Raw genomic sequence first — 13,728 nt, 5'->3', positions numbered from 1 at the left:
CAATATAATAACAGAATGACATGATAAGGGAGACTATCCAATGATAGAGCCCTTCAGACTTAAATTAAAAAATAATTTATTGATTTTTTTTTTTTTATATCATAAAAAATCTCGACACCAGCGCCTTTTCAGGCGACGAGGGTTGTCGGGTAGTGTAAGTGAAGACAAATGGGAAATAAGAGGATTTTGGTGTTTAACTTGACTTAAATTAGTAAAAAAAAACTAAACTTAAATATTAGTAAGTTTAACATCTTATATAAGTAGTAACCAAACTTATATTACTTTATATTAAAAACATTTTGAATGATAAATTGTAGCATTTAGGCAAAAATCAATGATACTGATTTTGAAAGAATACTTTTCAGGCGTTATGTATTGCAGCAAATGACAATATGTATATAATTTTTGAAATTATTACTTATTTAATATTATTTAAATTATTAAATTGGTGGTATAACTAATACGAGTGTATGGTATAAATTATGTTTTAGTTGAGGGCTATATTTAAAATTTTTCCACAATCAAAGAATTTGGCAAGAACATTTTGTCGTCCCTCTTCCCAAAAGTGCAAAACCGAAAATAAGTTATTAAGTTAAATTATTTATTAATAAGACACTGTTACACTTGCAATTCGTTCATTCTATTTCAATACCTAACCTAACCCAGGGGGGTTTTCACATCTGGATCCCTCCCATTGAAATTTCTACATACTCAAAGGTTTAATAGTAAATATATTAGATAATAGATTATATAATACATATATCTATAATGTATATATATATATATATATATATATACATGATTTATAAACCATACTATAGTATATTAATAGTAATTTGTAGGTAATGAGTTTAACTATAATTATAATTAGAGAACAGATAAAATAAAAATTTTGTACCCCCCCTCTCATAAGAAATGCCTGGGTACGTTTCTGTTTCAGTATACTGTTACACGATATTTGTAATCTATAAAAAATCCAAAATAATAACTGACTTTTAATAAAGTTATATAAATTGGTGGTACTTTTTGAGTCCCATCTCCATACAAATCAAGATTAAACTAATACCTAAATCTCTATAGTAATTAACATATTATGAAGATTTAATTACTTGGTGTGGAGCAGTGGCGGACTGGATATTGAGGGGGGGGGGGGGTCAACTGGACCTATTATTATTATATTTTAGTAAATAAATAGTTTTAGTTAATTGTACTCAAGTCATCCAAATTCGGATATTTTAATAGTAAATGATTGGTGTTTTACCATTATAATTTAATATTATATTTTGTATACGGGTAATTAATAATATCATATTAATCGAGGGCCCAGGAGGCGATCACCCCTTTGTCTCCCTGGCCAGTCCGCTTCTGGTGTAGGGGCGAAACCCACGCTGGTTTATAAGAAAAAAACTGATGGTGGGTGTCTGAATTAACTTTTATAATATTGCAACATGACCTAATATGGCCTTCGTCGCGACTGGTATTAGAAAACATTGTATGATTATTATTACGTTTTCTCAAGTTGTAGACAAATCCGAATTCTATGCTCCGGACATCATGTTATAATATTGTCTGTGCAACTTTCCGAAGTACCTCTTAAATACGGCCTTGTGTGTGTTTATTTTTAACAGAAGGATTGGTCCAATCGTCACTGGATAAGTAGTGGGAGAATTTATAAATTTTTTTGAATTTTTCAACAGTTTTTCGAATAATTATGAAAAACGGGGAAAAAATTAAAAAAAAACTATTTATTTTAAGTGAGATTCAAACTTTTACCAACAAAAATCACCCAATATTTTGTCACGTACTATTTTTTTGTCTGTGAACACAATTTTGACCAGGATTGCTCTGATCATCATAATCATAGAAAATTTTTGATAGGAAATTTCGTCTAATTAGTATTTTGGCAAGGGCAATTTTAAAAATGTCCCTAGTTTTCTAAATAATTGTAAAAATCTGACGAAAATGTATAAAAATAAAACAATTCATTCAATTTTCAACAAAATCTAATTTTTGTTAAAAAGCAATCTTGTTAAAAGATACTTATCGTTTATATTTAAATAGAGATATAAATACATCAATTTTACATTTACTTGTATAGTATTTCAAGTACTACTATCAATAAGTACTAAAGAACAAATAAAAAAACTTGGTTAGAATTTAAATACAAATAGTTTTATAAATATAATTGTTGTAACTTTATAATCAATACCCTTACTCTGATATTAAAACTTTAAATTTGACAATTGAGATCACAGACTCATTCAAACTGTATATTATATACATAGGCGTACGCAGACCTATATTTCAGAGGGTCCCTACAAAACTTTTGGGCTCTATCTTAACAAAACATGTAAGTTTTAACAAATTGTATTGTATAAATAATTAAATAAACAACTTTTATTTTTTAATATTTTGGTATATTAGTCTCAATGAATATGTTTTCCTTGAATCACGTATATTTTTCTCAGATAGCTTAAATTATTTATGATTTGTACTTTATTTGTCAATTGTAGCAGCTATAAGAATTAATTTGCAAGTAAATTGAGAATATTTTGTTTTTTTTTTAAGAAAAATTAGTCGTATATTTTTTACTAAATAATTTAGAATAAATTACATTTAATTTGAGCAATATCAGATAAAATACGAGCGCCTTACTTTTTGACTTAAACTGAAGAGCCCCATTTACAACATTTCAAGGAGTACCTAGGCACATTCTATCTTATTATGAAATTTTTGTTCTTTTAAAATATTAACCAGGTTTAGAAATGTTAAACAATCCTCCAAACTTTTTTCACACTATGAATGTAGTACTATTACATGTATGTTACTAGAAGTATGTAACCTTCCTTTATTAATTTGAGAATCAACTTTTTTGGAAGATTTTTAGAGTGTATATAAAAACACTTAACTAATAATGTATTATTTATTTTTAAATTATTCAAAATATTTTATTTTTATTTAAATATATACTAAAAGTGAACTGAATAGTTTTCTATTTTTATTCAGCTGATGGTACACCTAATTCTTCATCTGTCCATTTTGAAGGATCAGGATATTCAAAATCTCCCTATAACAGATGTTTTACTTGTACAAGATATTTGTTAATAATATATTCAATATTACTTACAACCAAATGTTCAGTTTCAGAATAGCATTTATAAATAACAAAGGCCATAACTACACCCATTGAAATATCAGCAATTAAATTTTTCTTCTCATCTTCTTTTGTAAACGGTATTTGATCACGGTAATGGAATTCATAATGTAAATCTAATATGAAACTGAAATATAAAAAATTCAAAAATTATTTATATTTTTATTTACATTTATTTAACATTAATAAATAAAATATGATTTCAATACTTTTTTTTATACTATCATGAGTTTAATTTAAAAAAAAAAGAAGATATAACTAGTAACTAATATTATTAAGTTAATAGATACCTTTCAAAAATTTAGATATAAGAAGAATGTGGTGATATAGATTATAGTTTTAATTGTATAGCAATTTAATGAATAATTTTAATAAATTGCAAAAATTATCAATCAATTTTAAGGATAGTAAAAAATTAAACTAATTCATAGGGTATGAAAAAGCAGCAAATAATGTTAAGATAATAAATACCAAGAATTAATTAATTCATAATTACACAAAAGTATAGCAATCTAAAATGTTGATTGAAATCTAAAATTAAATCTTAAACTGATTGAATCTAAAATCTAAAATGTTCATTGAAGAACTGAATTATTAAAACTGTTCAGTAAACTTTACCATTATATACCCTTACATATACCTATTTAATGCTGAAGCACAATTTAATTTTAGAAAAATAGTTCAGAGACAAAATTAAAAATTTAGTTAATCTAATAAGATAAGTGCAATTATTTTTAATCAAAATGTTTTCATAAAGAGGAATCAATCTAGAACTTATAAATTGATATCATTGGAGATATTTCACTTAACTTGATATATTGTTAAGAAACTTTGAATATTAAATAGATTTATTCATTCAAAGCATTTCTAATCGACTATCCACTTTGATATCTCACATAAATATTTATTATATTACTATGTTTATACATACTCGGAGTTCAGTGATTCTCTTTTAGCTACTCCCTTGAAGTTCAGCGCAGGCGTCGTATGTAAAGGTCGAATTTGTCTCATGAGACTTCCATTCTTAAATATTGTTTTTTTAACCAAATTCCAACCACTCATGGTTTTAATCGATAGTTACTCAATATAAAAAACAAAGCAAAAAATGTGAAGGTGCGTTGATAGAAAGATTTAGAGTGTTGATCACTGCGGAGCGAAGTCAGAACTTCGGAAATCGGGACTTTATCAGTTGTCTGAATGTTATCAACCGATTAAAAATATGTTAAAACAGCTGTGTATGAAAAAGCGTGCTAAAACAAAATTGTGATACCAAGGTCTACAAATCTATCGTTCTTGAATTACATTAATGTAATCTGTGGTGTTATCATCAGATCATTGAACATCAACAAAGTTGATTCCGTCAGGGCACGAAGTTTGGATCTGAAGCGATTTAACAGTTAATTAGAAACCATATATTTTTTCACTATTTAACCGTTCTTTTTTTTCACGATTACACAGATATTAACAAATTTTCCATGTCCTCCCTATCGCCATCGGAATCAGTTTTAGTGAAAGAACTCTTTGTTTCTTCAAAAACACCAGTACAGGTAATTTTTATAGATATTATTAACTATTAATTAAATCCAATCGTCAGAAACTGAATATATCAGTCGTGGTTATTGAATAAAAATTGTTAGGAATGGCATTAATTTTTGTGAAGTTTATGTTAAATTATACAATATTTAGTAGTAATATTAAATTATACATTAATACTAAGTATTGGGATTGTTAAATGTACAATTTATGTACACAATTATATTATATACTATGTAAATTATATGTTGATTAGAGGATTTTGTATCAATAATTTTTTTTTTTATTAAGAATATAATCTAAATGGCTCATACTTTAAGTTTTTTTATTAATTAGAAAATTAATTTAAGGTTATTAAATAAATTCAAATTTATAAAAATGTCAACCTCAACCAATAAAATAATATTGTATTTAAAAATACTTTAAGCTTTCAGAATACTGTAATGCTTTTAGTTTTTTAAACTTGTATGTCTATAGATGTGATAATGCTTAATAATGTCATAATCATTATGTAAATAATTTGTGTTTACAACTAATTTATATCATAGTTTTTAAAAAAAATAGTTGAAATATTACTTTTTTATTTTTGTTATGAATGTAATCATTTTCCTCATCCTTACTAGTGTTAATTTTTAATAACTTTTATTTTCCAATTGTTATGTTATCATTCAATTCAGGCCATATTATATGTATATTTTAGTGTCATTTAACACGAGCTGTCAAACATCTAGAATTAAATAATTCAGTTTTAATATTAAATGGTCTTGGAAAAGCTATCAAACCTACTATTGATGTTGCATTAAAACTTCAGCAAAAATTTCACAACACAATTAAATTGGATATTCAAACATCTACTGCGGACATAAAAGGTATGTAGTAAACTATTTCATTAGACTAGACAATACAGTGGCGTGGAAAGGTGGTATTTCATTATCTGTGTATTGTTTTAAAGAATGTATGGTTGAGTAGTCATAATAATACTGTTATTTTATTAATATGACAATACGGTTGGGAATGTTATTTGATAGTTACATTACATTTATTGTTAGAGCTCAATTCAAGTAATTTAAAGTCCCGAATATAATAAATCAAATGAGTCTTTTAATTATGAAAGCTTTACTATAGCTATCTTTAAAAAATATTATACCCAACTTATAAGTATACAGATATTTCTGATATGTGTAAAAATAGAGTGCATTATTTTCACTTAATAAGTGTGATTAATTATCGATTAATACCTAGTTGGTCTAAGACAAATATCTTTATTTGGTTTATGTAAATAAATAATAATTTTATTCTATAATACTATTTATTGAAAAATGTTATTTGAGCCACGCCACTGGATCAATTAATGAATTCAAAATTATACTAATTTTTGTCTACATTATAACTTGACAAACCTAAAAGGATTGTCTCAAAATTATACCTCATCTAAATCTGAAACAATAAAATTATTTTAGATATTTTGGAGCCGCTAAATGATGAAGATGATTTTGAAGCAAGAACTCGATCATTATCTTCTATACACATAAAAATAACTAAGTAAAATGTTATTCGCCTTGCAAGAGTTGGTGAGATGGTTAGGATTGACCGTCTTTGAAATGCTGGTTCATCTTATAGCTCTGTTGGTCTTCACTATATTCCTGGCACTTAGATTGGATGACATTGCTTTTACATCCACTTCACCGGGTTCTTATGATGTATGGATAGTGTTTTCACCTTTATTTGTAGCCGATGTACTGTGTACATACTTTAATGTCATTGTACTGATACGTCTGTACATTGAAGGTCATGTTAAGGAAGCTATCGCAAGAACTGTATGGTCATCAGCCATGCTTTTTGTTTGGTCATTATTTAAGGTGTTACTTTGTAGAAGACTTGCAGGGCTGTCAAATCTGGATTATTCAGAAATTATGTCACCTATTTTTCTTATATTACAACTGATTGCCATACGTGCATGTCAATTACATTAATAATATAATAAATATGCCTATGTAAATATTAAATAAATACATTTTTTTAAGGGTGTTTTTTATTTTTTTTATTTTATTAAAACCCAGGTAATATTTTTATTTTAGTCGTGGATACTTTCAAATAGCAATTATCAGTTATCAGATTAAATGAACTAGCCTTTGAAAAAATACCCGACGACCCCTGATATGACTGAAGGAACGTTGGTATTGTAGATACCTTAAAAATCTTTAATCAATTATCTAACCAAATACACGTGTGTTACATACATGGCCAAATAAAAAAAAAAAAAAAAAAACCATGACAATTTCTAAATGTTTGGTTTTACCACTGGATAATTTTCTAAACCAAGTCAATCATGTTGTATAATAATTAAATACTATCAATTTTGCTTATTGTAAATAAATTATTACAGATTGTAAAAATTAGAAATAATGACAAAAAAATAAATAATTTTGTAATAGTCAGCAAATATAGAAAATACTTAGCAATAACATTTTAGTCTACTACTGTTAATTGAACAATTTCTAATATATGATTTATTATTTTAATTACTTTTGTCAAAATTGATCAATAAAATATTATCAGTATTGTATATTAACAGGGACTGGTACCAAGTACCAGTAAAGTAAGTTTTTACAGTTCTCATTCTCAATTATTTTATTACAAGGTTTGGGTTCCATTTATTGAAAAATAGAAAATAAGGGTTCGGGTTGTGGTATTATAAGGTTCTAAATATCATTTTTTTAAATTTATTCCATAGTATTTTTTTTTACCTATTTAAAAATAACATATATGTTACCGGTATTATGACATACTAGGCAAGCACATAACATTAAAAATTAAGATTAAAAATAAAATTTTTAAAAAAATTATATCAGAAATTTATTTATGCTTAAACATTTTAAGAATAAAAACATAATTAATGTTTGTTACATCCAATATTTTTCATTTTATAATGAGGGTTTCAGTTCTTTGAATATGTAAAAATTTGGTCCCGGTTCCCAATATTTTAAGAGTTCTTGGGTTCAAGAACCAGTTGTTTTGGGTTCGGTTCCAGCCCTTGTCTATTAACACTTCTTCCATCTTTTAATTAATTGGTCACCTACTATTTAATAATTTTTTATTATTATTTTAATTAACCTATTTGTAAATAAAGAAATATAATGTTAGATAATTGTAATCATTCCTAGATGTTACATTATTGATCGTAGAATACTTAATTTATATTATTGGTTAGTCTAATATGTGAATATTAGACGTTTATCAATTAAATATACCATTAACCAACAGGGATAATGGATCTTTTTTAATTCTTTGTTCATAAGATTATAATTTAAATTATTTCTAATACCATACTTAATATTATTATAGGAGCGTGTGAATATGTTGGCAGTTTTCGATTTTGATCATACCATAGTCGATGGTAATTCTGACATAGTTGCTCGCAATTTAATTACTCCTTCTATTCTCATACCAAACAGTAAGAATTATCCTCACAATTGGACTCAATATATGCAACAAGTATTTAATGTAATAAAAAGCATCAAAATTCCAGCTCAAAAAATAATTGATGCTGTATCATTAATGAGTCCAACTGAGGGTATGCTTAAGTTAATAAGAGCACTTTATAAAAACGATGTTGATATCATAGTGGCATCAGATTCCAATAGTCTTTTTATTCAAAATTGGTTGAAATATAATAAACTATCAGGCGCAGTTTCTTGTATTTATACTAATCCAGCAAAAATTGAAGATGATCTCATTATAATTGAACCATATACATTACAACGAGCATGTACCATGTGCAATATGAACATGTGTAAAGGAACTATTGTAAAAGAACATTTATCAAGAAAAAACAAAAAATATGAAAACATATTTTATTTTGGAGATGGTAAAAACGATTTGTGCCCAGTTCTTAAGTTGTCTCAAATGGATGTAGCTTTTCCAAGATTGGGTTATATTTTGGATAATTTACTGAAGTCTCGCACAACATTGGCAAAAGTTAAACCATGGCGTACAGGCGATGATATTTATGAATATTTAGTGTCATTAGAGTTAATTTCAGCTAACAATGTATAAAATTGTTTAAAATAATCATCTCTCTGGTTAGATTACGTATGACATACTTTTCTAATACTTCAAAAATGATTTAAATATTGTAACATTTGATTTTAATAAAATATTAAGGTTAACAAGTTATAAATAACTGAAATTGTACTTAAGCTTTTGTATTACTAAAATAATGCATTGTGATGTAAACTGTAAATAAAACCAGAACTACCAAACATATGTCCATGCACTTGAATAACATTTGGCATTTTACTGACACACAACTGTTAGGTTCAGTTTTAAAATACATAATTTGAAAATATAAAGAAAAGAAAGTTTTTAAAAGGTAGATTAGTATTTAACATCCGTAAAGAATATCATTAATTTGTGTAGTAAATGTTTTAGATTAAATCAAGAATAAATGTTTCAAATTAATATAAATTGTATAGTTTTGTTTTTAAATAGAGAAACTTATACTAGTTAAACTTATTATACTGGCACTTTATCCAAAGGTTAATCAGTTACCTAACCATTAGTTTAGGGTTAAGTAGATGAATAGAAATGATGTTTCAGTACTTATTGATTTGTTAAAAGGTTGATATAATACTATTGATTATAAATACAATTGTGTAAATATTATACAAATCATTGCTATAAAAAATGATTCTAAGACTAATAGTAATGCCTAAATTTAATATAAGAAATTAAACTGGTAAGGTTAATATTTCAAAAATTTAATTGAGACATTAAAATACAAATCACAAGATTTTAAAGTTTCAAAATATTAAGTTGAAGAAGAATTATCAGACTTCTTTAATATTTTACCTTTGTTTAATCAGCTATCCTGAAGGTATACCACAATATTTTATTTGTTATTTTTGTAGACATTTTTTATCAAAACATTTCAATGATTAAATTCATTACACAGACTACTAAAAATCTACTAATCAGTTTTTAATAGGCACATATATAAATTTTTTTTAGATTAAACAATTTTATTAATTATTATCTACTAATCAACGTATCAAATTTTAACAATAACTTCAACACAAAAAGCAAATAATAATAATGAAATATTAAACTATTTTATAATGTAATATTTGATTCTTCAATCATGATGGCGGTGTAGAAGTTCTAACGAGAAGCGCTAAAAATAAAATGTAAATTATTTATATCTATTAAACTGGTAGTGTAAAAATTTATATTTTGTAGGACAGTTTTAATTTTTAATTATAAACATCAAACATTTTCTAAGAAAAATAATTCTTACCAAGTATTCAAATATTAGAAAGGTAATGATTTATCTTTAATCTATGTTACTCAACAGAGATTTCAAATTGATAGATAATACTTAATACTTACAATGAGGTCTAGGTATTCGGAGAGGTTCGTTATCATTAATTGTTACTTCATGATTTTGATCTCTGTAAGTGTACTGAATTTTTAACATTTTCTTTTCACCAATACATGGGTCATAAAATCCAGGTAACTGACACTACAAATATTTTATATAAAATTAGATTCAAAAGTATATGTGCAATGTCAAGAAAAAATTTACAAATCTAGAAGAATATTGAAAATAAATAAAATATTAATTTTAAGTAAAGTATAAATATTTTTGAATTAAATGATGATTATACTTTTATATTTAAAGTAAATAAATTTCAAATTAGAGAAAAAAGCAAAATCTAGTTGTTACAATATCCTCTTAAAAGAATTATTGAATATTGTTCAATGTTTATATATATATATATATTTAGATTATATTTCATAATTAAGTGTTAAAACAAAACCATTTATCATACTTTTTTACTTTATACACTTATGATACATTTTTTATAATGAAGTTTTCTACACAAAAAGTTAAGAACTACAATGAAATACAATTTAATTTTCTCAAAAATTTAAACCTTTAAAATTAGATATAATTATCTTTTATCTAAGAAGATTAAACTTTCATAATCTATAACATAAAAAAATTAAAAATGATTAAGTTATAATGTGAATGAAAAAAATAAATATTTAGGTGATTACTTATTGTTCATTTAATCAAACATGGTCGTTGTGGATACATGATGTACAAATAGACTCGGGAAGAGTATAGCTTGTGACTGCAGTAATGAAGGCCAAACCATTCATCTTATGGTAATGGATTATCTGTTAAAAGGGAACATACCCAGTGGCACTAAAAGCACTAGAATGGATTCAAGGGTTGGACTTATATTTAAAACTATAACAATTATATTATCATTTAAAAAAAAAAATTACCATTTTATGTTTTTTATTTTATTTTGTTTTAATTTGAACTAATCAATATTATTATGATAGCTTCTATCAACTTTTTTAATAATAACTGCTACCATTAGTAGTTATAGACTGAGTTGTGAATATTCCATACAAAATAAACAAAATGTAATTTAATATATTTTAAACCATATAAAACAATTAAATAATTACTTTTGTAGTCGTATGAAGTATTAATTGGGAATCCTTAACTAAACATTGTAATGGAACTGTGACATCAATAATGTTTGGTTGTAATATATCATTTTCATTAAATGATTGTCCAGCCTGGTTTATTAACTCAGCACAGCCATATTTAGCAAATACAATAATTAATCCACGTTTTTCAGTCTCATCCCTCACTATTCTTTCCATTGTAGCCATCATCAAGTTAATGGCAGATAATGCTTCTTGACGTAATTCTGCCATTCTAAAAAAAAAGTTAATAGAATATAATAAACTATAATAATTGTTAATTAAAATACAAATATTTGTTGAGAAACCTTTTTTTATTAATTTCACGTTGTTTGACAATTTTCCTATTTTTATACTCCTTCATTAGTGGATCCAATAAAACATTTTTTGCTACAAACCAAGAAACAATAGGTACAAAAGTAGCATAAAATATAGGAGGCGTAATCACTTCATGACTTAAAAGAATTGGAAAAATATATGTTTGACTAGCTCTTACAAACCTTCAAATGAAATTAAATACATATGTGAAAATAATGTTATTCGTACTGACAAGTTTACAAATTAGGTAATTATTTACTTTATTTTAAGAGTAACTCCATTAATTGTATCAATTTGAACAGTAGCTGCGAATGTATTGAGTTTAGATACTTTTTTTTCAACACCATATTCAAGTTTTGAATTTAAAACACCAGCTCTATTAGATATCAAATAAATATTAGGTAAATAATGAATTAAGTTTGCTTTTTTATATTATAACTATTACATATAATTATATACTTTGCATAAATTCTTAACATCAAGTCTTGTTCAATAAATTTCCAAGTGTATAACATACTGATAGCTGGGGCAAGACCAATTTCTACTTTAAACATACAGTAACTTCTTTCAGTATTATGTTCTACTTCAGTAGACAAACTGGTTTGCTTCAATGATGAAAAACGACCACCAAGAGATATATAACCAGTTGTACGAGCACCCAAACTTGTACCTAACAATACTCGGCCCATAGGTTTTAAAGAGCCACTAGATAAATCATTTAAACTTCCTTCTATTGTTCCAAATACCGTTTTGGTTATCATTCTGAAATCAAATATGATTATTATTTCCAAAATCGGAAGCCAAATGAAAAAAATTATAATTACTTGAACACTTTGGCACCCACATGTAAACCATTGCCAGCAGTTAAATCGTATTTAATCCATCCGTTAGAACTCAAAAGTCTTTTATAACTACTTGATACTAAAATTATTTTATAATAAGTATTTACTATGATTAATATATAGGTACACGTAAAAATATTTTATTGCTTAAATACCTGAACCAGTGCGTGATGATAAATTTCCACTAAGTACAATAGTATCACGCAAAGTAATTGGAGCTTCAGTAGACATTGACATGGACATTGATGATACCTCAATGTTTGGTATGTATATATAACTATCCTCCCTAAGTACATAAATCAATTAGATGAATAATTTTTACATGAGAAGAAAAATACATTACTCATAGTCATAATCTACATATTGGTTGGGTTCAAAAACATCAGTGGCATCAATTTTAGCCGTGAATACACCTCTTGCATTAGTTCGAAGGCGTAACATTCTTTCTTCTCGATCCCTAAAAAGGATTCAGCAGACAATATTGATTTTATTATTACACTTTCTTAATTGCTATGCATACCTTGCTAGTGCTTCATATTCTTCTCGAATTTCTTGCGGGGTCTTAGTTCTATGTACAATTTCCCATCCTTCAGTCTTTAAACCTTTAACACCTACACAATCATAAATTGCTCTTTGATGTGGATCTTTCAAAACTGTTGTGAAAAACATATAATTAAAAACAAAAATCTAGGTAAAACAACTGTGCATTGGATATCAAGAACTACCTTCATAAGCCTTTTGTGTCTTGTTGAATAATATTTCAGCCTCTTTTTTCTTAGTTTCATCCACATGTTTGTCAGGATGATAGATCTTACTTAAGCGACGATAAGCATTTGTGATTTCATCTTGGGTTGCCTAAAATATACATCGTTAAAATTATCTACTTTGAGAAAACCCCAACAAAACGCAATATATATATTATTTATAAATAAATATATATCCGTATCATATTATTATGACTAACTGATTTGCGCAAATTCAATATCGAGTAGTAGTCGTCTTCTAGGAAATCGTTTTCCGAATCGCTGTCCATGGCCGAAGAACGATTCACAATCGGAACAACGCTGACAGAGTTGACATCTAAGACAACGTCAGACACGTAAGATTTGAACACGAAGAAGTCGTGTTGCGATGGATTTGAAAAATATTACATGCATGAAACGGATGTGATAATGATGTGAAGCGAAACTGGAATAATCATTTTTAATTTTATTTTTCAAATGTGATAACAGTTTTCCAAATGTTATCTACGGTCTTGGTGCACCGTGGTCTAAAAGGTTATCATGGAACAGACGAATAGGTCGGTGGGACCACAGAACAATAAATTGGTGGGACGTAACGTCTAGGCAGCACGGCGGCCTGCTCTACGATGGACAT

General features: G+C 26.5%; 4 protein-coding genes across 6 annotated transcripts; 2 read left to right on the top strand and 2 right to left on the bottom strand.

The window, feature by feature from the left end:
* Positions 1-2,934: 2,934 nt before the first annotated feature.
* On the bottom strand, positions 2,935-4,332 carry LOC112693644 (NADH dehydrogenase [ubiquinone] 1 beta subcomplex subunit 2, mitochondrial-like). 2 transcript variants are annotated; one of them, XM_025568809.1, is made up of 3 exons: positions 4,086-4,332; positions 3,128-3,281; positions 2,935-3,067 (listed from the first exon to the last, which is right to left on the bottom strand). In XM_025568809.1, the coding sequence occupies exons 1-3, from the start codon at positions 4,214-4,216 to the stop codon at positions 2,999-3,001; spliced, it is 354 nt and encodes a 117-aa protein (XP_025424594.1). In that variant the 5' UTR covers positions 4,217-4,332; the 3' UTR covers positions 2,935-2,998. The 2 variants fall into 2 exon arrangements, with proteins under 2 accessions (XP_025424594.1, XP_025424596.1); XM_025568811.1 differs by having other exon boundaries at positions 3,066-3,084; positions 4,086-4,330.
* A 111-nt stretch (positions 4,333-4,443) lies between these two features.
* LOC112693642 (pyridoxal phosphate phosphatase PHOSPHO2) lies at positions 4,444-9,291 on the top strand. The gene is made up of 2 exons (XM_025568807.1): positions 4,444-4,701; positions 8,033-9,291. The coding sequence occupies exons 1-2, from the start codon at positions 4,630-4,632 to the stop codon at positions 8,741-8,743; spliced, it is 783 nt and encodes a 260-aa protein (XP_025424592.1). The 5' UTR covers positions 4,444-4,629; the 3' UTR covers positions 8,744-9,291.
* Positions 6,149-6,715, top strand: LOC112693643 (transmembrane protein 203). The gene has a single exon (XM_025568808.1). The coding sequence runs from the start codon at positions 6,235-6,237 to the stop codon at positions 6,658-6,660; it is 426 nt and encodes a 141-aa protein (XP_025424593.1). The 5' UTR covers positions 6,149-6,234; the 3' UTR covers positions 6,661-6,715.
* A 446-nt stretch (positions 9,292-9,737) lies between the features above and the next one.
* On the bottom strand, positions 9,738-13,566 carry LOC112693615 (dnaJ homolog subfamily C member 11). 2 transcript variants are annotated; one of them, XM_025568763.1, is made up of 12 exons: positions 13,316-13,564; positions 13,077-13,206; positions 12,872-13,004; positions 12,695-12,808; positions 12,507-12,637; positions 12,334-12,430; positions 11,969-12,271; positions 11,769-11,885; positions 11,500-11,691; positions 11,171-11,426; positions 10,076-10,208; positions 9,738-9,860 (listed from the first exon to the last, which is right to left on the bottom strand). In XM_025568763.1, the coding sequence occupies exons 1-12, from the start codon at positions 13,382-13,384 to the stop codon at positions 9,826-9,828; spliced, it is 1,710 nt and encodes a 569-aa protein (XP_025424548.1). In that variant the 5' UTR covers positions 13,385-13,564; the 3' UTR covers positions 9,738-9,825. The 2 variants fall into 2 exon arrangements, with proteins under 2 accessions (XP_025424548.1, XP_025424549.1); XM_025568764.1 differs by lacking the exons at positions 9,738-9,860; positions 10,076-10,208 and adding an exon at positions 11,003-11,089 and having other exon boundaries at positions 13,316-13,566.
* Between the last annotated feature and the right edge of the window lie 162 nt (positions 13,567-13,728).

Source organism: Sipha flava, unplaced genomic scaffold, assembly GCF_003268045.1.
Source record: "Sipha flava isolate LNK unplaced genomic scaffold, YSA_version1 89_pilon_pilon, whole genome shotgun sequence".
Classification (NCBI taxonomy): Eukaryota; Metazoa; Arthropoda; class Insecta; order Hemiptera; family Aphididae; genus Sipha; species Sipha flava.
Note: the sequence above shows the minus strand (reverse complement) of the source record. Positions and strands in the feature narration are given on the sequence as shown.

What these genes read in the sequence shown, in the direction of transcription:
- LOC112693644 (XM_025568809.1), bottom strand. Translation starts at nt 4,216, where the DNA reads ATGAGTGGTTGGAATTTGGTTAAAAAAACAATATTTAAGAATGGAAGT. An exon ending in AGAGAATCACTGAACTCCGA is followed by an intron (nt 3,282 to 4,085) that starts GTATGTATAAAC and finishes TTTATATTTCAG; the next exon opens with TTTCATATTAGATTTACATT. An exon ending in CTGAAACTGAACATTTGGTT is followed by an intron (nt 3,068 to 3,127) that starts GTAAGTAATATT and finishes CATCTGTTATAG; the next exon opens with GGAGATTTTGAATATCCTGA.
- LOC112693643 (XM_025568808.1), top strand. Translation starts at nt 6,235, where the DNA reads ATGTTATTCGCCTTGCAAGAGTTGGTGAGATGGTTAGGATTGACCGTC.
- LOC112693642 (XM_025568807.1), top strand. Translation starts at nt 4,630, where the DNA reads ATGTCCTCCCTATCGCCATCGGAATCAGTTTTAGTGAAAGAACTCTTT. An exon ending in CTTCAAAAACACCAGTACAG is followed by an intron (nt 4,702 to 8,032) that starts GTAATTTTTATA and finishes ATATTATTATAG; the next exon opens with GAGCGTGTGAATATGTTGGC.
- LOC112693615 (XM_025568763.1), bottom strand. Translation starts at nt 13,384, where the DNA reads ATGGACAGCGATTCGGAAAACGATTTCCTAGAAGACGACTACTACTCG. An exon ending in GACACAAAAGGCTTATGAAG is followed by an intron (nt 13,005 to 13,076) that starts GTAGTTCTTGAT and finishes TTTTCACAACAG; the next exon opens with TTTTGAAAGATCCACATCAA. An exon ending in TATGTAGATTATGACTATGA is followed by an intron (nt 12,638 to 12,694) that starts GTAATGTATTTT and finishes TTATGTACTTAG; the next exon opens with GGAGGATAGTTATATATACA.